The sequence below is a fragment of the Homarus americanus genome, unplaced genomic scaffold (assembly GCF_018991925.1).
Source record: "Homarus americanus isolate GMGI-L3 unplaced genomic scaffold, GMGI_Hamer_2.0 scaffold18547, whole genome shotgun sequence".
Lineage (NCBI taxonomy): Eukaryota > Metazoa > Arthropoda > Malacostraca > Decapoda > Nephropidae > Homarus > Homarus americanus.
Window position 1 is genome coordinate 1,362,229 of NW_024725521.1, and position 27,633 is coordinate 1,389,861.

The 27,633-nt window shown below is 37.5% G+C and overlaps 1 protein-coding gene across 14 annotated transcripts in view; it reads left to right on the top strand.

Moving 5' to 3' along the window:
- The window catches only part of LOC121865216 (FH1/FH2 domain-containing protein 3-like), a 97,461-nt gene that overhangs the window by 45,164 nt on the left and 24,664 nt on the right, over positions 1-27,633 (top strand). For 8 of the 14 annotated variants that reach the window (XR_006088725.1, XM_042364556.1, XM_042364557.1 and 5 more), the window contains 16 exons: positions 701-907; positions 1,531-1,711; positions 1,895-2,017; positions 7,095-7,191; positions 7,480-7,524; positions 8,008-8,140; positions 8,332-8,452; positions 8,655-8,889; positions 9,159-9,680; positions 11,448-11,568; positions 18,725-18,885; positions 19,209-19,394; positions 19,601-19,855; positions 22,026-22,168; positions 25,091-25,165; positions 25,652-25,844. Coding sequence is in view for 13 of the 14 variants with exons in the window: in XM_042364556.1 (XP_042220490.1) it covers positions 701-907; positions 1,531-1,711; positions 1,895-2,017; positions 7,095-7,191; positions 7,480-7,524; positions 8,008-8,140; positions 8,332-8,452; positions 8,655-8,889; positions 9,159-9,680; positions 11,448-11,568; positions 18,725-18,885; positions 19,209-19,394; positions 19,601-19,855; positions 22,026-22,168; positions 25,091-25,165; positions 25,652-25,844 (2,798 nt within the window). In the remaining variant the exon portion in view is untranslated. The remainder of the gene's footprint in view (positions 1-700; positions 908-1,530; positions 1,712-1,894; positions 2,018-7,094; positions 7,192-7,479; positions 7,525-8,007; positions 8,141-8,331; positions 8,453-8,654; positions 8,890-9,158; positions 9,681-11,447; positions 11,569-18,724; positions 18,886-19,208; positions 19,395-19,600; positions 19,856-22,025; positions 22,169-25,090; positions 25,166-25,651; positions 25,845-27,633) is intronic. The other 6 variants (XM_042364555.1, XM_042364561.1, XM_042364566.1 and 3 more) reach the window with 3 other exon arrangements.

Sequence of the window (27,633 nt, forward strand, 5' to 3'; positions counted from 1 at the left end):
AAATATCATCTCTGTAAAACAAACTTTTTTGGGCTTATATTGCTCATCTAAAAATTTTTAATGCATTTAGGCCAGGTGAGGTTTTATTCCTAGTTCCTAGTCGTCAGTTTCCAGGTTCATATTTAATCATGGTGCTAAATAAACTGACCTCAACATGTCACTTAAGACAGACTGGTACTGGTACTTTTGTCACTTAGCTATGACTTTGCACAAGAAAATTGGCTACATCACTCACCTAACCATGGTGTTGAAAATGAAATTACTGTACAGTACTGAGTACTTTTCTGTGGCAACACTCATCTGTGGTTTGAGAGTTAACTGTTAAGTGCGGTTATAGTGTTGTAAGGCAATAGGTTTTATTCAATCAGTATTGGTAGTTAACTCAAAGTTATTTTAGTAAGTTCTTTTTTATCTTCTTGTGTTATATAAAAAGTTTAATGCATAATTTTCCAAGTCCATATCGTTTTCACACACACACACACACACACACACACACACACACACACACACACACACACACACACACACACACACACACACACACACACACACACACACACACACACACACACACACACACACACACACACACACACACACACACACACACACACACACACACACACACAGACACACACACACACACACACACACACACCCCATTACCTAAGTGTTATTATTTTTCTGTGTCTTTCTCCAGCCCTTGGACAGGTGATGCTGTATGTTGATGGCATGAATGGTGTGATGGAACACCAAGAGACCATTCAGTGGCTTTACTCGCTCATATCTTCAAAGTATCGTCTTGTTGTCAAGACTGCTCTCAAACTTCTCCTTGTGTTCGTTGAGTACACAGAGTCCAATGCACTCATTCTAGTTAATGCCATTGAAACCATAGATTCATCAAGAGGTGAGTGGGGAAGATATTCGTCCTCTTATACTGTAGCAAGCTTCACATTTTAGGTGTTCAATACAGTAATAACTAATTAAACCACCATGAAGACTTAATGCAGATGGTAGTCTTGGATACTCTTGGATGCAGGAAGTATTTTATACATAAAGTCCATACAAATTCTGTAACTTCATAAACAGTACAGTATGTGTGTGGGCTTATGGAGGCACAGTGTTATGTAATTTTAAACAATTACTGTACTGTATCCAGCTTTTTTGGTGTGTGTGTATTGGAGGCATTGTATATGGAATCTCTTACTGTATATAATTATGATTTTGGTGATAAACTATTGTACAGTTGCCCACAGGTATTGTATAGTGTTCCACCCCTCAGTGGCCTTTCTGAACATGTGGCAATGCTGAAATCACTTTACAAATGAATTAATAACTCTACAGTATATGTATAAGTTTTATGGCAAGAAATTCTGTCTTATGATGCATTATTGATAACTTAAGAGTTAAACAGCAAGCTATGAAAACTTACCATATGCAGTATGACTTTTCAGTAGTTTACTTAGTTCTTTTTCAAACTCTTCTTAAACAAATATTTGCTTCACTAAATACTTTTAATATTGGGAACAGGAGATCTGCCGTGGACAACCATCATGCGGCTCTTAGAAGGTCGGGATAGTCTAGACATGGAGCTTCTCACATATGCCATGACACTAGTCAACAAGACACTCAATGGCATCCCTGACCAGGACACTTATTATGACCAAACTGACTGCCTTGAAGAACAGGGTATAGAAACCCTAATTGCCAAGTGAGTTTTATATGAAATGTCTTCCACTGGAATATCAAGTTAATGACTGCAGTTAAAGTAGAAAATTTATTGTATATTTCATTTGAATGAAAACCTTTAGCTAAATTTTATTTTAAAATTAATCTAAGTTATCATCATATTTTATTGATGCTTATTATTGGTTGAACTTTCTTCTTGATGCAGGTACATGCACCGCCCAGACAGTGATTTAGATTTGCTTCAACAATTCACTATCTATGAAGCAGTTCTCACCTATGAAGATGGTGATGATATATGCCGGACATGCACCATTGACCCATCCATCAGGTGCAGCTCTCTTCAAGCTATGTTTGTCACTTTTAATGGCCACATTGTTTGTATTAAGTCACCTGGGATATTTCTAAGTGACTATACTGTACTGTATATGCAACAGGTATTTTGTTTCAGCATGATTTTACTTTGATCCCACTGTAATTAGAAGTATAGTCCTGTATTGCTGTAATAATGGGGGATTTTCCTTTCTTTCTTAAATTCTCTTTCAACTCCCTACTACTGTTTCAAGACTGCTGTATCAGGTATTTCCTTTTGCCTTTTCCTGTTTTTTTCCATCATACTTGGTCCTCCTGTAAACCAGTGGTCCCTCCATTAACGAGCGGTTCAATTTACGAGATTTTGGTTAACGAATTAGCTCCCATAAGGATTTTCAGTTCTATTAACGACAGCCTAACGAGAAACACGCTTTGGTGCGCGCATCAACTGATTAGCTGATCGGCTAGTCCGCCAATACAGTAATCGGTTTTATGTTACATTCGTTTCCAGTGGAGTAAATATCAAGAAAATTGTGCTCTTGAATATTTTTGCATTTTTTAATTAAAATTATTGGTCATTCTGAAATTTAGTTAACATACTGATAATATATACAGTACAGGAAACAGTTTTTGCGTGCCCATCAGCTGATCGAATCACCCACCAACGCTTCTCAGTTTAACTTTGTTTTCAGTGGAGTGAACATCGAGTTTGTTGGTCTCTTGAATATTGATAATATACAGTGCAGAAAATAAGAAATACAAAGAAAGCATTAGAACCAATGCACTCCGTAAAGAATATGGCGTGTCATTATCAACTGTCTCTACAATTAGCTGTTTGCTATGTAAACAAAGCTGGCGGAAATATGACATACACACCTCAAAATAAGTTAAAATACAGTATTTTATTGTTTTTTATTTATTTTGTACAGTATGCTGTACAGTAACCGGTATACAGTACTTTGTATGTACTTTTTCTGTGAGTTGGAACCAATTACCCAATACTATAAGAACATATGAATAGAGGAAACTGCAGCGGGCCTATTGGCCCATACTGGGCAGTCCCATTTACACCCAACCCCTTTTGCTCATATATCCATCCAACCTATGTTTGAAGCTATCCAGCGTATTCAAGTTAATGATGATATTTGATAAGTTGTTCCACTCGTCCACTACTCTATTTCCAAACCAATGTTTACCCATTTCGCGCTTAAATCTAAATTTGTCTAATTTAAAACCATTGTTACGAGTTTGCTCTTGGTTGGATAGTTTGAGTACCTTGGTAATGTCCCCTTTGTTCAGCCCTGACTTCCATTCATACACCTCTATCATATCGCCCCTCACTCTACGTCTCTCGAGGGGGTGCAAATTAAGATGCTTTAACCTGTCTCTGTATTCAAGGTTCCTAATGCCTGGGATTAGCCTTGTAATTCTCCTCTGAATTCTTTCCAAGGATTCTATATCCATCTGTAATACGGAGACCAGAATTGAACTGCGTAATCCAAGTGAGGTCTCACAAGCTTACAATATAGTTTTAGGATGACCTCGCTAGTCTTGTAACTAACACTCCTTTGTATGAACCCAAGTACTTTATTAGCCTTGTTTTGAGCAAATACACATTGTTTACCTAGCTTAAGATTCCTACTTATCATTACTCCTAAATCTTTCTCACAGTCGATTTCTCAATAACATAGTTGTTCATCTGGTATCAGGTTTCCCGGTTTACATCTCCTATACTGAGTACTTTACATTTGTCCACAGCTACTGCTGTGACCTTTCCTCTAGTGAGGTCAGAACACCCATTGAAATAATAGATTCAGTTAATGAAATTTTCAGTTAATGACTCACTCTGTGGAACCAATTGTGCTCATTAATCGAGGGACCACTGTACAGTGTATGTCACCCATGGAAACATAGTCATGGGAGAAATGGATAAACTACTCTCCAACTGAAGGCTCTGCTCTGTGGACATATTCATTTATCATCACAGCTTGGTGGATGGTTACACTATTTTGTGCTCTACAGTACAGTATTCGTTACAGCTGTTTCCACTTTGTTTGTTATTGCCTCATGCTGTTATTTCAGTAATCAACCCCTATTTACTCCCTTTTTATTTCTCATCAGAAACAAGGGGTGACAGTTTTACTCTTGAAACAGTGAGGTCACTCAAGAAACTTTTGATTAATGTTGCAGCCCCCTCAGAGAAGATCCATGTGACGCTTCAAAAAAGATAGTCCTGGACCACAGACCAGACACCCAAAGATAGTCCTGGACCACAGACCAGACACCCAAAGATAGTCCTGGACCACAGACCAGACATCCAAAGATAGTCGTGCACCACAGACCAGACACCCAAAGATAGTCCTGGACCACAGACCAGACACCCAAAGATAGTCCTGGACCACAGACCAGACACCCAAAGATAGTCCTGCACCACAGACCAGACACCCAAAGATAGTCCTGGACCACAGACCAGACACCCAAAAGATAGGACCACAGACCAGACACCCAAAGATAGTCTGGACCACAGACCAGACACCCAAAGATAGTCCTGGACCACAGACCAGACACCCACAGTCCTGGACCACAGACCAGACACCCAAAGATAGTCATGGACCACAGACCAGATAGTCATGTCACCACAGACCAGACACCCAAAGATAGTCCTGGACCACAGACCAGACACCCAAAGATAGTCGTGCACCACAGATCAGACACCCACAGATAGTCCTGGACCACAGACCAGACACCCAAAGATAGTCCTGGACCACAGACCAGACACCCAAAGATAGTCCTGCACCACAGACCAGACACCCAAAGATAGTCCTGGACCACAGACCAGACACCCAAAGATAGTCCTGGACCACAGACCAGACACCCAAAGATAGTCCTGGACCACAGACCAGACACCCAACGATAGTCCTGGACCACAGATAGTCAATCACACCACAGACCAGACACCCAAAGATAGTCCTGGACCACAGACCAGACACCCAAAGATAGTCCTGCACCACAGACCAGACACCCAAAGATAGTCCTGGACCACAGACCAGACACCCAAAGATAGTCCTGGACCACAGGACACCCAAAGATAGTCCTAGTCACCACAGACCAGACACCCATCATGGTAGTCAATGTACCACAGACCAGACACCCAAAGATAATTAGTCCCTTCATGGACCACAGTAGTCACTGTAGACCAAATGGATAATAGTCCCTTGACACAGTGTCAGTAGTATTCATTACCACCAGACTGTAGTCACTGGTTCCTGGACCACAGACCAGACACCCAAAGATAGTCCTGGACCAGACACCCAAAGATAGTCCTGGACCACAGACCAGACACCCAAAGATAGTCCTGCACCACAGACCAGACACCCAAAGATAGTCCTGGACCACAGACCAGACACCCAAAGATAGTCCTGGACCACAGACCAGACACCCAAAGATAGTCCTGGACCACAGACCAGACACCCATCTGGTTAATGTAAAGGTATTCGCAAGGATAGACAGAGTTCATTACACTGTGAAAATGGATAATTCCCTTGACACAGTGTCAGTATAATCAATACCACCAACTGTTCACTGGTTCAACTGCCAATTGAATTATTAGAGTAATAGAAACAACTCTTACAACCTGAAGGAAACATAGTCTATTATTTGTTTGATATTAATAATATAGGAATTGTGTGGTATAGATGTAATACTGTACTCTCCCAAGTGCTAAATTTTATAGGTGAAATGCATATACTGTAGTTCTCAGTATGTAAACAGAGCCTTTAGGTCAATGTGACTTAAAATTGGGTGACACCTAAACCTAATTCTTGGTCATGGAAATTAAGCATCGCCAAAAATGAGCAGTGATTTGTGGTACTTTTTAAGGACAAGTTTTGCTACAGTAGGATTGCATTATACGAGTTGTTTTATAAGTATCAGTACTCAGTATTTAGGGTTCACTTGAGTTGTAAAGCCTTTTATTTCGTGGCCATTATACTTGAATTTCCTTGGTCCAACATAAAATTATAAAACTATGTGAGAAATTCTCATAGATTAGGATTGATATGGTAGTAATATAGTAATGTGTGGTTTTCCTTTGTGCTATTTTTTGTCACTTCACTCTTCAAACTACAGTATATTTTTGTTTATTTTAACTTTCTGTATTCTTTATCTCAATTATTTTAAATGTTTACATCAAATCTTACTTTACCTTTGAAATCTCAACATATTTTTTAAAGTATAGTTTCTCAAGTCAAACTGATGTAGCTCAGTAGTACTCATTTATGGGGAGAATGGATTGGGATGGGAGGAAAGATAAATAATTGACGACTTTCACAGAGGGAAAGAGTGAGACAGTGTTGGCTCTGCTGAGGGAGAGAGAGAGAGAGAGAGAGGTGTAGTCAGGCAATGACTGCAGGAAGGATTGGCTGGGAGGGTATTAAGGTAGGATGGAGAGAGACATATTAAAGTAATCTCCATATTAGTAATACACCATCACTGAAATACTGGTCATTCTGTCAACGCAGCTCGGATATATATGTATTACTGAGTAGAAAATAGATGGATTAAAACACAGCTATTAGACGACAGCTACATTAATTACTGTATAGCAAATGAACACACCGAACATAATATAGACATGAACCAAGACTTAGAGTAAAGATGCTCAATTGCAGAGCCAATACAGCCACCTGCCTTGGCTCTAGCTGAGTGTCCAAATTAGTGTAACAATCTTCCAGGTCCTTCCCATCTGAGTCCAAATCCTGACCATAACTTTACTACAGTATATCTTCTGTTTTATTTTAAATCAATAGGGCGTGTTTTAAGGCTCATCCTACTACAACCACATGGGCTAGTGTTGAAATGCATCTCCAATGATTGGCTAATGGATACTTCTGGTGCCATGGCACATCTATCCATGTGTACCAGTCAGGGTGGTTCAGGGCCATCTGGTAGAAACACAGAAACTTTAGGCTATGACCCCTTTCCAGTAGGGAGTTGTGTGACTCGCATAAACACACTCACATGGCTAAGTTACTGATCCTTCACTGTTAAATATATACCCATGAAGTGTTTTGAGCCAATCATTGCCTTGTTCACAGACAAGTACCCCGCATATGCTCTGCTGACCGAGATTCCATTGACCGTCGCAAGTCTCGCAGACACCACCAGTCACCTTCACCTTCCAAAATGAAAAAGGTACAGTACAGTATTTATTTTCATAATTTACATTTGTGTCAGTAAGTAGAGTAGAGTTAGCTTTACTGGGTATTGCTGGTGTTGATATGTTTGTAAATGAAACATAAATAAGTTTATTTATAGGTTACAATATACTGTACTGTACAGTATATATGAAACTAATACATGAATAATATTATCACTAACTATGTATTCATGTTGATGTTTATCAGTGATATACAGTACAGTTATCTATGATATTAGACATTTTATATCTCATTTAAATATTTTTGTTGAAACACTGTTTAGCCACACCAAGAGGAAGAGTCAACGCATCAGGAAAACTCAGAGTCTGTATGTATATTTAGTTAGCTGTATGTGATCATACACCTAAGTTTAACTTTCTTAAATACAGTGATATCTCCGTTAGCCGGAACAATTGGTGCAGAAGACTTTCGGGAATTAGAGATTTCCGGGTAACGGAGATATTACTAAAAATAGGCCAATTTTTTAAAAATCTATGTAGAAGCTGTTCCTGACTGTCTTTCATGCATTATGACTTACTTCATTATTTCTTTTGAGGTGTTCTGCTTCCTGTATTGTCTCTTCAGATATTTAGAGTATCACCCACTTTTCTGATTGCTGTACTGTACAATGTTATTACTATATACTGTACTGTATTCCTTGTAAAGGACTGAGCAGTATTGTATTTTATGGAGTATTTCAGCAGCTTACAGTACAGTATTTGAGAATATTTTACTTGTACTGCAGGTACAAAGCTGACATACCTGTACATGAGTGAGAACTTACAGTACTTGTTATGTTTCCCTGTGACAGGGTAAAAAATTGGGTGTCAACCTGGAGGATGGTGGTGGCAGACAGTCCAGCAGTGATGAAGATCACGTCACTGTCATTAATATCAATGGCGAGTCGTTTGGTATTCCACAGGATGACTTGTCTGGGGTCAAACGTATGTAATGTTACTTTTTATATTTTTCTGTTGATAACTTTTAATTTTATGTGGTAGATGGATTCTTCTATTCATTTAACAGTAGACTTCACCAGTTATGCACCACATTGTAATATTTAAATTCTGATTTTTTTTTTTAATTGTGTTCTTTTTCTTTTAATTTCAACAAAATAAATTCTTCAAATACCCAGATGCTGATGCAGGTGTCACACCAGCACTTCGTAGGCGACGTGAACGTGCAGAACGCCACAGAACATTCATTAATGAACAAGAAATTATCAATGAGACTCGCCGAAGTTCACAGTCATCAGAGTGAGCCTTCCCCAAGTTTTGTTTAGAACTGTTCTCTGGAAAACTGTCTGAAGACATGTAACATGTTCATGATACCATTAGGAGTTAGGATGTTAACAAGTATTGTAGTTATGTGAAAGATAATTCAATACAAATAAAAAACTCTTTACAAATATATTGAGTAGTAGTCGAGTACAGTCTTTTATCCTCGTTTTTTCCTCAGCAACAATGTGGAGGATGAAAATCGAAAAAACAGTGAAATGTCAGGACTAAACAAGCAGGCATCATGGATGATGGACATGATGTATGGGAAGCGAGAGGATGATGGAACAAGTCGTAGGGAGTCTCTGAGTAACATTCAAGATATTGCCTCAAGAATATCCTGTCTTCAAGACAAAGAAAATGTAGATAATAATATGCGTTTGCCCATTGAGATTAATGCTGAGACATCGGTTAGGGTTAGTAATTACTGTATATGACTGTTCAAGAAATATGATTCAGTGTGTACAAGTTTTATTTTATCATATTGGTTCACTATTAGTACACACACATAAGAAATTAAATTTATAACTCCTCTGTATCACACTGGAATATTTTCTATTTAAAGAGGATAAATGACATTCTTGATTGAAGCATTTTGTTCATGTAGTTTTAAGTATGTTAGTATTGTTCTTTATTTTATAAACTCGAATGTATTTTTCTACTTTATAACTCCTACTTCTTTCAGGAACTACAAGATAAGATGATCAATTCCAGTACTGGTCAAGTAGTAGCGGATGGTGAGAAGCAGGGACGGAAAGGTGATATTAGTGACCGTATTAATAAAATCAAGGATGGTTTATCCAAAACACATTCCAAGGGTGATATAAAGGATGGTCTTATTCAGGTACCAGAGCCACCAAAGAAGTCAGAGAATGATATCCAGTGGGAACTGCTGATAAAACACCTGAACCGACCCCTTGTCCTCTGTGACCTAGATTTCACGGATCTTACAGCTGGCGATGACACTGTCATGCCAGAAACTAAGAAAACTGGTGTACCGCCACCACCACCACCACCTATGGGGGCTCCTCCACCACCACCTCCACCATCAGGAGTTCCACCTGCCCCTGGGATGCCACCAGCTCCTCCAGCTCCACCTGCACCACCACCCTCAGCAGATGCTTCTCAGAATGGTTTGGATCCTCAGGATTCGTCTCACATCAAGGCACAGAAGACCAAGAAAACTATTAAGTTGTTTTGGAAAGAGGTTGGTCAAATGTTTGAAGAAACTAATAGCTATGAAATGTAACTTAAGATTATTATTTTCTAGAAGTTTATTTTCTGATTTCTTACAGCCATACACAAATGAACAGTAACTGTAGTGAAATTGTTTTATTAATGTTAAAGTAAATTTCTTGTTCTATGCTTATCTAAATTTTAATTTTTTGAAATAAATTACTATCATACCTCTTAGAACGGATGAGATACATTCTTCAGGCTGGTCTACTAAGTGAAATGCTGTACCTGTTAAAAGAGGACATTATAACATGGTGCTTATGAAGATGGGTTCTTGCTAATAGTGAAATTAATCAAAATGATAAATAGATCCCATTAAATACTACACCACTATTTTCTTACATGACTAAAATGTGCCAAAATAGGTCTTAAACATTATAAAAAAGTTGCAGATGCTTCGAAACACGTATACGTAAGTTACCACCACTGTCTCCATACAAAAAATAAACATTTAGCAGCAACGATAATAAAACAACAAAAATGGCAGTCACAAGGTGACTCCTTAATAATAAATGAAACTAGATTTATTAACACTCACCAGTTAATTTTTTTGGAGCTTGCTGTGTCGTTTACCACCGCTGTGTCGCTCCTACTGTGCACCTACTCCTCCTGACGCTCACTTACCTCATCCCTTTATATCACTTTCATTTTTGAGTCCAAACTAATGACATTCCTGGGCACCTTGGCTGGTTTATCAACACACTCACTTGCAGGCCTTTCGCCGAACATAATGGGCATAAAATGTTCATCAAGCACAACAGACACGAATCTTAGCAGGCTACTGTACTGTAAATATTTTGAGATGATTGCTGATTGGCTTAGAGCAGTGGTCCCCAACCTCTTGTAGTTTCTGGGCTACATTTGCCATTATAAATATACCAGTGGAGTGTGCCAAAACTTTGTACTGTATCGACATTAAAGAAAAAAAAGTCATATACAGTTATTTGCAGTTTTATACATGTTTATCCATTACCAGTTACATACTTTTTATATTTACTCTTGGATCATATACAGTATGTGTGTGTGTGTAAATAATATAGCATTTGCCTTTATTGAGAAGGCTGGCTCTCTCTCTAGGGCCAGTCTTGGGTAAATACACACAGCCTGTACACAACAGACTCAGGGCAAATGTGCACTTCCCCCCCCCCCCATCCCCTCTCTCTAACTATATATTTGTTTGAAGTTATTACATACTTTCATTATTTTCACTCTAACAGAGAATCCCAAATATTTCATAATTTTCTAATAAACCCTTGAGGGCTCCATGATATGGTTTCACCGGTGCCATGGCGCGTGCAGGTTGGAGACCACTGGCTTAAAGGACGTAAACAACAAAGATGTCAGAGGCCTTTTTCATTGGTTATTTTTCACTAATGTTTGATTTATTTTTTCTTGAATGAAATTATAATTACTATTATGGTATACAGGATTTATTAAATGAATATATTTTTTTCATTTATGTTAAGTGGAAATCCGTTGGTCAAAGCTCCATCTAAAGAGGTATGATAGTACTGTACTGTGTTAATGGTAAGTGTTGACAGATATGTGTGATGTGTGCATTGTGACAAGTGAGAACAACAAGTCTGTAAGCAATCTTCTTTAATGTCTAGTACAGGAAACTTAGCTAATGGTGGTGTTTATGGTGAAATTATTAATTTGTATCTGTATGGAATTTATATAGATATTGAACCATTGAGTTTTGGAATTTCATAATTTTAAATTCTTTAAATTTGCACAGGTTCGGGAGGACCCACGGATGCATGACACCACCATCTGGGATAAGATTGAGCATATTCTTGTTGATACTCAGAAACTTGAGCATCTGTTTGAATCCAGAGCAAAGGATATCATTGCCAAGGTAAAACATGAATGTTTTTTTATTTTTTTTTATTTTTTTACACGGGGATTAGCCCACCCGGGCACAGGTCACTGACCCACATCACGGCCTTGGGGGGGGGGGGGATGCTATAATAATATTAATAATAATATTACTAATTCATAGTAAATAAAAATTTTAATAAAAATAAACAAATTAAATAATAAAATAATAATGATAATAATAACAATAACAACACTGTAATAATAATAATAATAATAATAATAATAATAATAATAATAGAGAACCATAAAGAAATACAAAAATGAAAAAAAAATCAAGAGTGTTATCAAAGTAAGAGAAACAATTGAAACCCTACAATTGTGTTATACACTCCTCCATACAAATGTTTGTGGACAATGTCAAGATATTCAGGGAAATTAAGACACAAATGGACCGTGAAGAGCTACAGAAAGAACTCTGTCAGCTTCAGAAGTGAGCAAAGGAATGGCTGTTAATATTCAATGTCAGTAAATGCACCAAGGTTACACCAACAGTAAGGAGGTGTATCACATGTCCCAACAGGACAAAGAACAGCACTAATGGAGACCAGATATGAGAAGGACCTGAGTGTGTATGTCGACAATGAGCGAAGTTCTTACACCATTGTGAGAAGGTGAATCAAGCAGCTAAGCTCATGGGTCTTACAAGAAGAGCATTCAGATACCTTGATGGCCCGTCCCTTGTAACACTTCAAAAGTGAGTTGATTGAAATTGTTCAAAGGAGGGCCACCAGTCTGATGCCTGCACTACGGCGCCTCAGTTACCCAGAGAGATTAGAACGCTTGCATTTGCTAAGTTTATACTGTACAGTAGGCAGGCAAGGGGTCACTTAATAGAAGTTTATAAACACCTCAGAGGACATTACTGTACTCAGTTGCGTGTTCCTACCTGGAGCTGGCTGCTCCACTAGAGGTCACAACTTAAAGTTGAAGAAGCCACAAGTTCAGAAAGTTGTCAGGACAAACTTTTTCAGAGTGAGAGTTGTGAACTCTTGGAACAATCTGCCAGAGAGCATTGTGACAGCACTGAGTGTGAGCTCATTCAAGACCAGATTTGACCAACAGGTACAGATACATTCTGGAACCAGTAGTTGCCATCAGTGCAACAGAGACATAACTGACCACCCAAGTGGTATAATAAGATCACCAGGATCAGACCTTAATATTATACAGAGAAAGTTATTGTTGAATATTAGATAAGTTTATCAAGACAATTGCTGTGTATTGGGTGACTGTCTAGCCATTGCTTGCTACATTGACCACACTTACTTACCGGTAATTTTTGCTGACACATAGACCTCAAACTATATACTGACACCATTTCTGTAGCCACTGAGGCTACTGTATCATAGATGTTTCTCAGACTTTGTTAAGTAATCAACTACAGTAGTTAGTTAGTTAATCCTAACCCTTATTTATACACACCACACTTTGTTATTATTCTTCACTTATTGAGTTGCTTGTTTTAAAGCTGCATTCCAGTTTGGAACTGCATATGCAATACTTCTTTTAAGTTGCATGAAAGTTGTGCAGTTAACATGTTATTTATGCACACTTATTGTCTTACCCTCTCATTCAAACTCATTGGAAATACCTGTACCTGTACAGTATAATAAGTTCCACACTTGATGGAAATACAGTAGTTATTTAGAGTGACACTCTCCCGTATTGCTTACTTTTGTTTCTTCGGTATTGTACTGTACATTATATATGTCAGGTCCTGTTAGCATTTGGGTTATATGCATTAATATTCATGTGAGAGAGACTTGAAATAATGATGAATGATGTTTAGACTACTGTATCATTCTTGATATTTTATAGTTAGTTCTCGTCAGCTTCTTATATAGCAAAATCCAAACACAGTTATTATACAGTACTGTACGTCACCAGTACATGGCAGGGCTGTACTAGACATCTGTTGAATCATTTGTCTCATAATTTGTCTGCTCTATAATTAATAAACTACTTTTGATTTATTTATTAGACTCTATATGCAAACAAAAACCAAATTCATTCTTCAAAGGTCAAGATCACAAATAGAGATCCAGGACCAAATGGATATTTTTTGGTGTGTGTGTGTGTGTGTGTGTGTGTGTTCATTCTCTAACTTTTATGCTATTGACAATACAAACTAATATGATGAAGCTTTATACAAATATGTATCATCGCCAGACAATGTGTATTAAGAAAGAACAGGACCCATTTCTCAGTGGTTAGTCATAAATACAATCCAGGACATACTAGGTCAAAGTGCTTATGGGGTGGGGGGGCATCCATATCCAGTACACACATTATGGTTTTTATGTAGCTTTTAATCCTGACATAGACAGATTCATCCAGCATGTTACTGAAGATGAAAAGAATCGAATCATACTGCATAGTACTACACACTACTGTATGTATTATTGATTGAAAACTACATAAGTAAAGCAAGTACTGGGTGATAGGAGTGAGTGGTTACAGCTGGTCTTGTGATAACTTACACTTGTTGAGATATTGAGACTGCATACACTTACCTCCACAATAAGCACTGTACAGCACCTCAGACTGTAATGGCTGGATGAATTTGGCTAATTATGTAGTTTAGAGTTAAATCTCTTCAGGTATGTGCATGTAATTTTGATAGCTAAATAAAATAATCTCAAATTGATTATCACATAATAGACTGAACTGAACTGTACTGTACTGTACTGTACTGTACTGTACTGTACTGTACTGTACTGTACTGTACTGTACTGTACTGTACTGTACTGTACTGTACTGTACTGAACTGAACTGAACTGTACTGTACTGTACTGTACTGTACTGTACTGTACTGTACTGTACTGTACTGTACTGTACTGACCTGAACTGTACTGTACTATACTGAACTGTATTGTGACTGTACTGTACTGAACTGAACTGAACTGAACTGTACTGTACTGTACTGTACTGAACTGTACTGTACTGTACTGTACTGTACTGTACTGTACTGTACTATCTCCATTAGCCAGAATATATCAAATCTGGAACTCTCCAATAGCTGGAATTGAAATTTTCTTGGGAAGTCGTACCCAAAGCCGTAATCTTTTTGGAAAATTCTGACTTTGGGAATGATTTTCCGTGGAGCACAATTTTTTTTTTAATTCTGAGACATTTTTCCCAGGACAGTTCCTGAAAAATTCTGGGGATGGGAGATATTTTTCTGGGTTCGAGAGATGATGTAGTGCACAATTTCTGGAACTTCAGAGAATATTTTTCCATTACCTGGAAATTCTGGGGATGAGGGATTTTTTCCAGCTTTGAGAGATAAAGTAATGCATCATTCTGGAACTTCAGAGAACATTTTTCCGTTACCCAGAAAATTCCGCGGAGGAGGGATTTTTTTCTAGCTTTGAGATATTCAACTCGTTACCCGGAACTCTTTCATTCCCAGAGGTGCTCTGCACCAGTTGTTCCGGCTAATGGAGACATCACTGTATTATTATTTATGAGACAATACTCTACCTGACTGACGACTTTACTGAAGCACATATTGCTGACTGAACGGTGTGCACAATGGGATCAGCACACTGAGAGGACTTATCCATCCTTGTTTGGAGTTTGTTATATAGTCAATATGCCATTGGTTATTGTGGTAAAGAACTTAATACAGTAGTAACATTGGGAGAATGTTAAACCATTAGATTTTCCACTATCACATATCCTTCATAGACTAACCCATCACTAGTGGCATAAGGCCTATAATAACTTTTAAGGTGCTGAAAGTTATTTAATATCTTACTCTCCAAAATACAAATACAAATGTGATTATCTTTTTACCTGCTACATCACAGTGTTATAGTACAGTACTGCAGTGCTTTTCAGCCTCCAGTGCTTGTATAAAACATTGCCTTTTTAACAGCTTTTTAAATCCTTAGCATTTTTGTATTGACTTCATATATAAATGCTATGTATTATTAAATGCTAATGCAATTTTGTCTGTTTCACTTTGCTATATAACCGTGCTGCTGCCGACCCTAGGAGGTAAGTTAGGCTTTATTCTAATACTGTATTATGCAGATGACTTTGTGTTTAAGTTTGCTTTATGCACCTATGTTTGATCTGATATTTAAGGTCACTAATGTTGTATACCAAGTTCAAGACTTTGCCATTGTAGCAATTATAATATTGCTTGTAAAGAACACTAGTTTTGAATTAAAATACAGTATACTACAGTACTGTATTCTCTATTAAAGACAATTGCAGGGACTGTTCACCATTTTGACTCTGAAAATCAGATCATTGCCTGGACAGGTCCACATGCATGGTGCCACCTCAAGTGTTATTTGTACAGTACATTACTCTATTTCACATCTATTATCTACTTTTCAGCCATTTTCTACACTGTGGTACTCTGTCTTTTTGTTGAGTATATATGAGTATAAAATTGTGTTCCACAAAAATATAGTGTTTGTGTATTGTATGTATTTTGTTCCTTGTAGTTAAGGTTTGGTTTCTTGTGTTATAGAGTCAGTACTGTGGTAAGTGTTATTTATCTCTCCCTGCCCATTGTCTCTCTCTACAGTGTATCTTCACAATTACAGTGGTCCCTCGGTTAACGAGCACAATTCGTTCCAGAAGGATGCTCGTTAACTGAAAAATTCGTTAACCGAAACCATTGGTTCAATGGGTTTTTGGGTAATTGGTTCCAGCTCACCGAAAATTACATACAAACGAAAAATAAATGCAGTAAAGTACACTTACTTTGAGGTGTGCATGTAGAAGGCTCCTGGTTGATGATGATGAAGATGGGAATTAGAATGGGGGTGGAGGAGAAGGGAGAAGAGAAGGCATTGGGGTGGAAGAGTAGTCACCCCATGCTGCCATTTCACCCATAAAATTTTAGTTCACTTTATATATTATCAATATGTAAAATAAATTTCAAAATGACCAATAATTTGACTGGAAACACAGAAAAAAGCGTTTATGTTGAAGAGTCTCAAACAAGATGTTCCTTCCTCTGAACCTGTAAACAAACTGACGCCAAGCTTGGTGTGTTGAGTGGCTGTTTGGCGCGCATAAAGCTAGTTTCCTGTACTTCAATTATGTTCAATAATTGTTAAAATGACTAAAAAATTTAATACTGTACTTTGAACCCAAGAATTTATCAAATGCTCAGATCGTCCTTTTTCATTCTGACCCCACCTCAGCCTAAGAGAATCCCACCTTGGTCTCTAGATAAAGTTACTAAATTTCTTATGGGGTCTAATTACAATATTAATCTGAACCAGGACACATTGCTCTAGAAGGCAGCCTTCTTTACAGTAATAGCAACAGGTATGAGAATCAGTGAGCTGATTTCAATTTCCAATAATCCATCATTATTGGTGGAAGATGTCACCCTTTTTCGGATGGAGATCCTAAGAAAAAATGAAAGGGAGAATTTTCGAGCTCAACCGATCAGGATAAAACGGCTGATGGATGAGACAAGGGTTCCTCATATATTGTGCCCAGTTAGGAATCTTCAAGAATGGTTAACCAGATTCCCTAATTGAGGCCCCTATGTATTCTCATCACAGGATGGTAGGAAATTGTCTCCTAGTCAAATGACGAAATATTTATCTCAGTTAGTGAGTTAAGCAGACCCTGGCAAGAAATTTTTGGCACATGACACCAGAAAATATGCAGGGTCTGTGGCCTTTCTGCGGCATATGAGCTTTCTTCATCTATTTCTGAAAGATGCTTCACATGTGGTGGTGCTGGGGTCTCCTCCCCTACCTAGTCAATCTCCACAACCAGGACTTTCTTCTTCCTCATCAGAGTAAAATGAGTATCCTAATTGGGATATGTTAATTAACATTGTACCCTCCAATAAATGTTCCTAATATTAGAAAATATTCCAAAAAGTTTATAATTATAATCTGGACCTAAGTTAGCGGAGCCTTATATGCAAAGTCATCTCCCTCTCCACCTACTGCTCGAGTAATCAAAGCTAGACGTCGACATCCCACCCATCTCCACCCCTCAAGAGTTGACATTTGTTTACTGCTCGCTCTAGGGCAAGAGATGATGGTAGCAATGCGTGTGATGGGGGGTGAGGGAGGGGGTTTTGAGAATTGCAATTAAATGCCAGGTAGCTATGTGTCCTCCTAATATTACGTATTAAGTAATTATTAGATGTTTTAATTGCCTGTATATTGGCCTGGCGAGTTATTGCTAGGCAATAACATACCTAGGTATAAAGCTAGACGTCGCATTCTGGACTATCACAAAAACTGGGTTTTAGAGGAAAACGGCTTTTCTTTTGTAATACAGTGATACTGTACTTCCTTATAATGGATCTCTCTCTCTCTCGATATAATGGACTATTATCCCTATGTGGATCGTTAGACGGAGGTTTCACATGACAATCGGACCCTTTATATGACGGACTTGCATCTCTATATAGTCCGTTAAATAGATGTTTCACTCTACCAACCCCAAATATTTAAGATTAATTTATTAACCACCAAAGAATTACCTGTGAATTTTTGGTTAGGCGAATGAATTGAACTTCTTTTTATTTTAAATAAATGAGTTAATAAATTCTCCAGTGGAGGGGACTAACTTTATTCATCATTTATGTACTTGAGCTTCTTGTTGGTTACCTGTCCTCTTGGTGAAGGTGTGGCATGTGATGTGACCCTGACCATGTGACTGTCTACTGTATTGTGGTGTTTATGGTGCTACATGGGATGTTGTCATTGTTTTAATTAAAAGTTACTTTGATTTTTTTCATCCTTAGGATGGACCCTATTTACACTTACTGTACCTTTAACAGTGTTTTATCACTTTACATTGTCTGAAAATGACTTGTGTTACTCAACAACAAACATTGACTTTAGTTAGTTATGTTTATAGCATTGCCAATCACTAAAATCTGGCATATTCTTAAAGCAATGTTTTGGTATTCTTTAAATTATTACATAATTCTAAGGCAGTATACCATATCATTTCTATAGTTACATTGCTATACTTACATACTACATGAGATAAATATTAAGACTATTTAAATCTCTGCAAACTTACATAATGTGATGCCTGGACTAGTCACTACACCAACCTTATCAAAGTATATATCAAGTTTTCGGTCTGTTTTTGTTATATATGATCTTAACAATATTTCCCTGCACATGCAGAAGCAGCAGGAGCAAAAGGGGGTGAAGGAATTAATAGTGTTGGACCCCAAGCGATCAAATGTTATCAATATTGGCATGACAAAGCTGCCACCACCACGTACAATCAAGACTGCAATTCTCAAGATGGATTCTTCAATCATCAACCGTGAGGGAATAGAGGCAAGTTTTTTCCTTCATCATAGTTTATCATGTGGATATCATATTGAAACTGAATATTATCCCGGACCTGTATAATAGTGTGCACAGTTATACAATGGAGATTACTGATTAAAATACAGTACTGAATATTAACTGTACAGTACTGTATTATGATGTGTAAGTTCTTATATGGTTTAACTAAATTGTACTTGTAACTGTATTTCATTTTTATTTTTAAATAATAATGATCACCCTATTCATATTGTGTGTTACTTTTGATTTACTGAATTGATTCACCTGTTTAATCAAAATGACATTTTCATAACCTTTTCCAAATCTTACAGAAACTGCTTACAACAATGTTACCAACACCCGAAGAGAAACACAAGATCCAAGAAGCTGCCATCTCCAACCCTGAGTTGCCTCTGGGTTCAGCAGAACAGTTCCTTATGATGCTTTCGTCTATCTCAGAACTTCCTGCCAGATTAAAATTATGGATCTTTAAACTAGACTATGAAAATATGGAAAAGGTAGAAATTGAACTACAAACACTTCTTCTTACTAAACATCTCTATGATACTAGAAATTTCTATTGTGATCTTGAAACAACATTTATTTTAGAATATTAGTTGAAATTATTTGTTTATGCCAAAAAGTTTAGACTTAATTTTTGGTTTATTCTGTTCTCTGAAGTTTACATACGGGCTTATTTTGTCTTTTTATTTGATAAAATTAGGAAGTTGCTGATCCTCTGATGGACTTGAAGCAAGGAACAGAAGATCTACAAAAGAATCGCACATTCAAGATCATCCTCTCCGTTCTCCTCTCCATTGGTAACTTCCTAAATGGCACAGTATGTCGTGGTTTCCAGATTGAATACTTATCCAAAGTACCAGAAGTGAAGGATACAGTTCACAAACACTCGTTGCTTCATCACTTGTGTCACATGGTTATTGAGAAGTATTCAGATACTTCTGATCTCTACTCAGAGGTAAGTTTTGTATACTGTATTAATATACTTGTACAGCACTTTATAATAATAAGAATGAATGATGAGTCTCTGTGTATTTGGTTCTTATAAAAATTCCAGCAATGTAAATTATATTCTCCCCTGTCACTTCTGTGACATTTTATAAGCAAAAAACATAAACTCAATCTAAAGGACATAAATAAACACATAAATACTTCACTAGACCTTCGGCGCCAACTGTTAAACATGTCACTGTCACTCCCCTCCCTCCCTCCCTCCCTCCCCAGCCAGGGTTTTGTATTTTAGGCTTAAAGTTTTTAGCTTATATAATGTCACAGACTAAGGTTAGGAGAATATAATTTGTATTGCTGGAATCCTTGCAAGACAACGAATAATTTGAATATAAATGTCTTATATTTTGCACAAGAGATAATTTTTTTTTGCTCTTTGGAATAAAATTCTTAAATTAAAAAAAAAAATGTATGTCTAATGCGAGCTATAGCATGTTTATATTCTAATTAATCACTATCTTATTAGAATTCCAGCAATGTTAATTATATTCTCCCATGTCAGTTCAGTGACATTTTATAAGAGAAAAACTTAAAGTCACACTGAAGGACAGATAAATAAATAAGCACTAGACCTTGGCATCAACTTTCAAACATATCACCTCACCTCCCTCCCTCCCCCCATCTTCCCAGCCAGTAAACAGGCCATTTTGCATTCCTTAATTTTAGCTGTGTTCATTTATGAGTGTTTGTTTTAACATAATACTACAAAAAAACAATGTTTTGCTTATTCTAGGAGATGGGCTGAGGTGCATCTGGGTAGACTCTCAGTCTTTTTAGTATTTTGTGTTTCTCTCAAGTACCAAACTAAATTATTCCATTGAAAAAACACTTCAATATACTTGTAGTGCGAATTCGGTAAGTGGAACCTATCTCGTGTTATATCGACGTTCTTCTGTATAAACATCTCAGGGGGCACTACTTGGTCGACTGTACCTACCTGGAGCTGGTGGATGTCCACCCCACAGGGGGTCACAGCTCAAGGTTGAAGAAGCCACAAGTCCATAAAACTGAAAGGGCAAATTTTTTGGAGTGAGAATTGTGAACTCTTGGAACAATCTGCCAGAGAATGTTGTGACGGCACCGAGTGTGAGTTTATTCAAGGCCAGACTTGATCAACACTGGAGCAGGTTCCGATATATTCAGGAGCCAGTGTCTGCCAACAATGCATATCAAAGGTGTGACCGATCACCCAAGTAGAATGACATCTCTTGTCAATACTTCATGAAGTTAAGGTTGAGATCAATGAATGGCAAATTTTCCCTGTCCCATACTGCCTCACCCCCCAGGACAAGAACCACTTTTCTAGTTTTAAAAATGTCCTTCCATTTGGTAACAAATAAAATAGTTTCCAAATAAATTTGGAATTTTTTTTATCAATTCACATATGAACACTTTTGCCGATAGTTAGAACACATATTATCAATTAAAATATTAACACTTTGAGTGACAGTGATCAGGGTGGCTACACCTGGACCATGAGGGGTGTAGCTGCCACCTGCCCCCACCCCTGACAGTGTTAAGTGATGACTTTTACCGGCACAGTAGAAAGCCATATAGCTTCTACAGTACTGTAATGTGAAGGATGAAAATAAGCATATTGATTTAAAGAGCCAGAAGGGAGAGGATCTGGTCAAGGTAGATGATAATAAATTATAGTTTGAGGAGCATATACGATGAAGTGAACAAGGCAAACCAGTTCACAGAACTGATCCAGCAAAGGTTCCTGCCACTCTGACCAAGAAATCACTTGGAAACTACAGATTCTAAAAACTAGATACTGTATTGTACTGTACTGTATTGGAGTTGATAAAACAATGTATGGTACTGTACATAATGTATAACATGGATACAGTGCTCATAACTGCAGGTGGCAAAGGGAGTACTGGACACCTTTACTATACTGTACTGTATGTCTCCATAAATTTGTTTCAAAATTATATTTTTCTTTACCAATTTGTTTTAATCTACTATAATTGGTACTAAATCTTGATTATAAACAACAAAAATATTTATCAACAAAATGTGAGTATGTACTGTATATGAGTACTGTACAGTGTTTTCTATGCACTGAACTACTGTACAGGTAAAATGTAATTTAATATGTTCTCTTTTTTTATTAGATTGGATCTATCACCCGCGCCTCTAAGGTCGACTTTGAAGAGCTGTCAAGTAACATTGCTAAAATGGAAGTGGACTGCAAGGCATCGTGGGACCATCTAAAGGCCATTGCTAAGCATGATGGCCCCACACAAATCAAACTCAAGTAAGGTGGTTTTGTCAGTGCAGTTGTCCTCAAATAATTTCATGTTATTCATGTAACTCGAACCTCGCAAAAGAAGTTTTTTGTTTAGAAACCCCAAACTAAGTGAAATACTGTACTTGTTAAAAGAGGACATTATAACATGGTGCTTATGAAGATGGGTTCTTGCTAATAGTGAAATTAATCAAAATGATAAATAAATCCCATTAAATACTACACCACTATTTTCTTACATGACTAAAATGTGCCAAAATAGGTCTTAAACATTATACAAAAGTTGCAGATGCTTCGAAATACGTATACGTGAGTTACCACCACTGTCTCCATACAAAAAATAAACATTTAGCAGCAACGATAATAAAACAACAAAAATGGAAGTCACAAGGTGACAGTCCTTAATAATAAATGAAACTAGATTTAATAACACTCACCAGTTAATTTTTTTGGAGCTTGCTGTGTCGTTTACCACCGCTGTGTCGCTCCTACTGTGCACCTACTTCTCCTGACGCTCACTTACCTCATCCCTTTATATCACTTTCATTTTTGCGTCCAAACTAATGACATTCCTGGGCACCTTGGCTGGTTTACCAACACACACACTTGCAGGCCTTTTCCCCGGACATAATGGGCATAAAATGTTCACCAAGCACGACAGACACGAATCTTAGCAGGCTACTGTACTGTAAATATTTTGAGATGATTCAATGGGATACGTTGCCAGCCAGTCCCCAAACACACAGGTATCACTGACAAAGCAATCCCTACACTTTTAAAATCAATAGAAAACAATTAAACAACACCCACTACATCATGAAGAATAAGCATAGTCATCACATGTCCCCTTCGAGGCTAATGGGACTCTAGTAGGTGAAGTTGAGATGTCACTCTGACTCCCTCACAGCCTCTGGGAGAGTCTCATGCCACTTCACAATGTCATGCTTCACCTCAGAGACATGGTTGTCTCGGATGCCTTGGCTTTCCCAGACATTTTCAAAGTTACACTGCTCACTTCACAGTCACAAAAACACAGCAAACGATGATAACGTAAAAACAGTGATAGCAGTCGACACTGCTTACACCATTTTCACAATAACATAGACAAAGTAATTTACAGTCACATAACAACAGAAAATATCACTTCACAGTCACCATAACACAGTTCAATCTAAATGTTGGTGCAGTTCTCTCACTACGTATAAGAAAATAAAAAACACCGATGATAAGCACAATGTACGTACAGCCAATGATGCTGACCGATAATCATGGAGCTATGCGATGGCGGGGTCACGATTGACAAAGATTCAAGCACAAGACTTGTGCACAAGTTGGCTGTGTGGCGGCATGGAAGGAGATATTACCACAGCTGACAAGTGCAGTCAGAGATGCATTACCTATGGTGGTGCATAGGGTTAAATATTGCTTCCTTATAATATGTCTCTGCATTGCAGGAATCCTTGCAAGACAGCGATTAATTTGAGTTTATACAATCCATAGTTTGTTCTAGAGATAAAAAGAAAATATTCCAACGAATGGATATCGATGGATATCATTAGTGAATTTTTTTTAGCATATACTGTATAGTAAGATGGTCTTAATTCATGACCATCATTAAAGCAGAATGTCACTGAACAAGACAACGTTTATTGAGATTTACCTGTACGGTACTTTATTTATTATCTGCTTACTTTATTTACAGTTAATTTTTAGTTTAACAAATTTATTGACAAAGCTTGGAGTACAGTTTGCCTATTCTGAGTAATTCAGTCAGGTCTTGACACTGATGGTGGTATCACTTCTCACTGCCACGCAGGACAGAGGTTCATACACAAAGAAATACATCATATTCATTAACAGCTATATATATATATAGGTCAGATTTATGTGGGTAATGTCACTGTTCACTGCCATGCAAGACAGTGGTTCATATATATTGGATGTCATATTCTAATTGAAGACTAATCAGTGTGGGCTAGCAAATTTGGGATAAACAGCAAGAATGTCCCCAAGCACCCCCGATTCAATGTAGTAATTACAAAGTTCATGGTACAATAAGCCAGGTGGCCTGAAGTCTTTGACAGTGTCACATTCAATAATATAGTGTTCAAGAGTATATGCTTTAAAGGTTTATCACAAAGTTTACATGCTGAGTGTTCCGGTATGGGTACAGTGTTACTAACTTGGCAGATGTGTCTGTATCCTAGCTTAATTCTGGCCACGACTACATCACATTGTCTGGTTCTGTCCTTATGCTGGTCATACTGGTACCTCTCATCATAAAATTTGTCATATTTACTAATGTTATAACTGCCAGGTCTCTCTGCATTTCTCAGTTCTTCTAGATCAGAGTTCATGATTCTGACTTGAATGTTTTTAAGTACAGCATTGGACAGGCCAAGGTCACGGTCAACATTTTCTTTCTTACATGCCTCATTGGCCAGTTCTATCAGCACGGTCATGATACCTAATTCCAACATGGGACGAAATACACACAAATTCGATACGAGAGTTGTTCTCAATGGCAGTTATCACATTTCTTTTAATATCACATACAACTTTAGACATAGATCCTGATGGGCTGTTCATTGATTTCAAAGCACTTTGAGAGTCACAGAATATCACCCCCCTCCATTTTCTTTAAGGTAGCCTGTGGCTAAGTGGTTTCCAGTTAGTTCAGTTTGTGTTGTGCTGACCCAATTGTTCAGCCTTTGCTTGTTTGACACTATCATCTCTTTATTTACAGTAATTTACTTTTTCCTCTTTCCCACTGATCGGCTTGTTAGCCACTTGTGCGGTTGGTCACTGCTATGTTACATACTGTTGGCAAGTACTGGCTATGTACTGGCTCCAGAATGTATCTGAACCTGTGCCATTGTTGATCGAGTCTGGTCTTCAATGAACTCATATTATTTATTTATTTATTTTCAGAATGTCAGAGTTTTTAGCTGACTGTGCTGAGCGCATCATTGTTCTGGGTGTTATCTATCAACGAGTCATGACCAGGTGAGTGGCTGAGAGGTAAAGTAGTAACATAATGATGTTTGGAAATTATGAAAAAAACAGAAAATACAGTAAAAATCAACAAGAAAATATATTACTTTTGAATGTTTTAGTATTCTGATTAATCTTTTCTTGATTAAGGTTTGAGTTATTGGTATAACAGTAGTATAATTTCCACTGAAGTAGGAGCCACCCAAATAACCTTCCTTTTCAGAGTTACTGTTAAATCATGACATTAACAGGTAGCATGTTAAGACTGTGAGGCAAATATTGTTGTAAGTGAGAATATAAATTCTAAATTTCCTTAGATTTAAGTAAATGCTTTTTTAATTTGCTGCACTGCTGTATTACATAAATCCTAAGTTGTTTGGAAAAAGCGACTTATAATTTGTTTTGACAAATTATATAACATTGACTGTAGTTTGTTTTTCATATTATGTTTATAGTACAGTACTATTACGCTCAATTGATGTTATTAAATATTTCTAGATTTCAAAGGTTCCTAATATGGTTGGGTTCACCCCTACTGATGGCTCAAGAGGTTAAAGTGCAGCAAGTGTGTTCCACCATCAGTGAGTTTGCCCTGGAGTACCGCACCTGCCGAGAGCGTGTACTGCAACAGATTCAGAAGAAGGCAAATCACAGAGAGAGGAATAAGACTCGTGGGAAGATGATCATGGAGGTATGAATTTAGGATAATTTTCTTAAACAGAAACAGATACAGGATATTAGAAGTTAAATATCTGCCTGTTATGCAATTTTACTTATTAGGATTGGTCCACCCCAACTGCCACCTCTTGTGAGAATGTATCCTGTGAGCTGTAAGGCTGGGAATTAAGACATTAGTCAAATAATCAACCAGATGCTGTATGGGTACTCCATTTCATATCACTCACCTCATTTCATACTTGAAAGCCTGTACATATATTTATGATATACAGTATACGGTACTTATATCTGTACATTCAGTATAACATTCCAGTATCCATGCACTTTCATTCAGTATAGCTCTCCAGTATCCTTACACTTTCATTCAGTATAACACTTCAGTATACATACAATTTAATTCAGTAAAACACTCTAGTATCTGTACACTTTTATTTTCAGTGTAATATTTGCTGTTAATGTATACACTGTATTTGGAATTGTAGATAAGTCCCTCATAGAAATTCTCCATATCTGCTTTCTCTAAGAGTGAAGAATGTACTGTACAGTCTCCAAAAAAATTATCGTTAACCATGGGGTCGACGTAATTAGAGGCTTCCGAGCAATGTTACTCGACCTATTTCTGAACGGTTGGTAGTTCTACATGTGTGACCTTTGAGCATGAACGAATATATACGTTTTCGAACAATTTGAATCCTCCGAGGCTTCAGATCATATTCTGCATTACATGAATCAGAGTGGATGTCGTAAATGGACACCAATGTCATGCCAGCCATCAAAGGGATCTTACATCGAATGGAGCGAGGAATTATCAGGGAGACATCGCAAGATGTGAAAAGTGCTATCATTGCCTTTCACAACAAGAGTACAGTATATACGTAATGCTGCGATACCACAGTGAACTGGGGTGAGTGAACCCCCAGTATTATGATGGGTTAGGTGTCATAAAACTGCTCCTGCCACACTGAAACTTACAACCACAAATGTTTTACTATAGATGGACAGAGGGTTCTGTTCCTGCAAGTCCCTTGATTTGAAACCTTATTTCAATGTTAAATCAATGCAATTCACATATCAGTAACATGACAGATCCCATGTAGACTGATATATTGTATATTACTTGTAGTTGTTCACTCTAATATCAAGTACTATATGCTTATTCACTCTCCATAAATCAGACATATCGTGAGCAACATGAGTAAGCAGATTGTGGATCTCGGTATGAATGAAACTCCGTTACTGCAGCAATATATTGGTGAAATGTCTGTTTTGAGGTCTGTCTCAGTTATGATCTGAAACACTTCCATTTAATGTATATATCAGTTTTATTGTAATCATCAGTCAGTGGCTTGTTTACATATGCCTTGCATCTACCCAGCATGATACATACATTAATATAGCTTAATGGATTTCATGTTATATTGAAGTATCTAATATGCCATACAAGAGACAACTCTTCCCTCCCAATCCTACCCCCCATCTCTAATTATTGCTAATATGGCCAGCAGGCATACCAACTTATGATGATGCACCGGGGATCATATCAGAGCATTTCGTCTAGTGTTTCAAATTGTAGTGATGGAAAATCTAACGATACTTTATTGGGGGACTGTACAGTAGCTATACAAAGTGAAGGATGTACAGTAGCTCTACAAAGTGAAGGATGTACAGTAGCTCTACAGAGTGAAGGATGTACAGTAGCTCTACAAAGTGAAGGATGTACAGTAGCTCTACAAAGTGAAGGATGTACAGTAGCTCTACAAAGTGAAGGATGTACAGTAGCTCTACAAAGTGAAGGATGTACA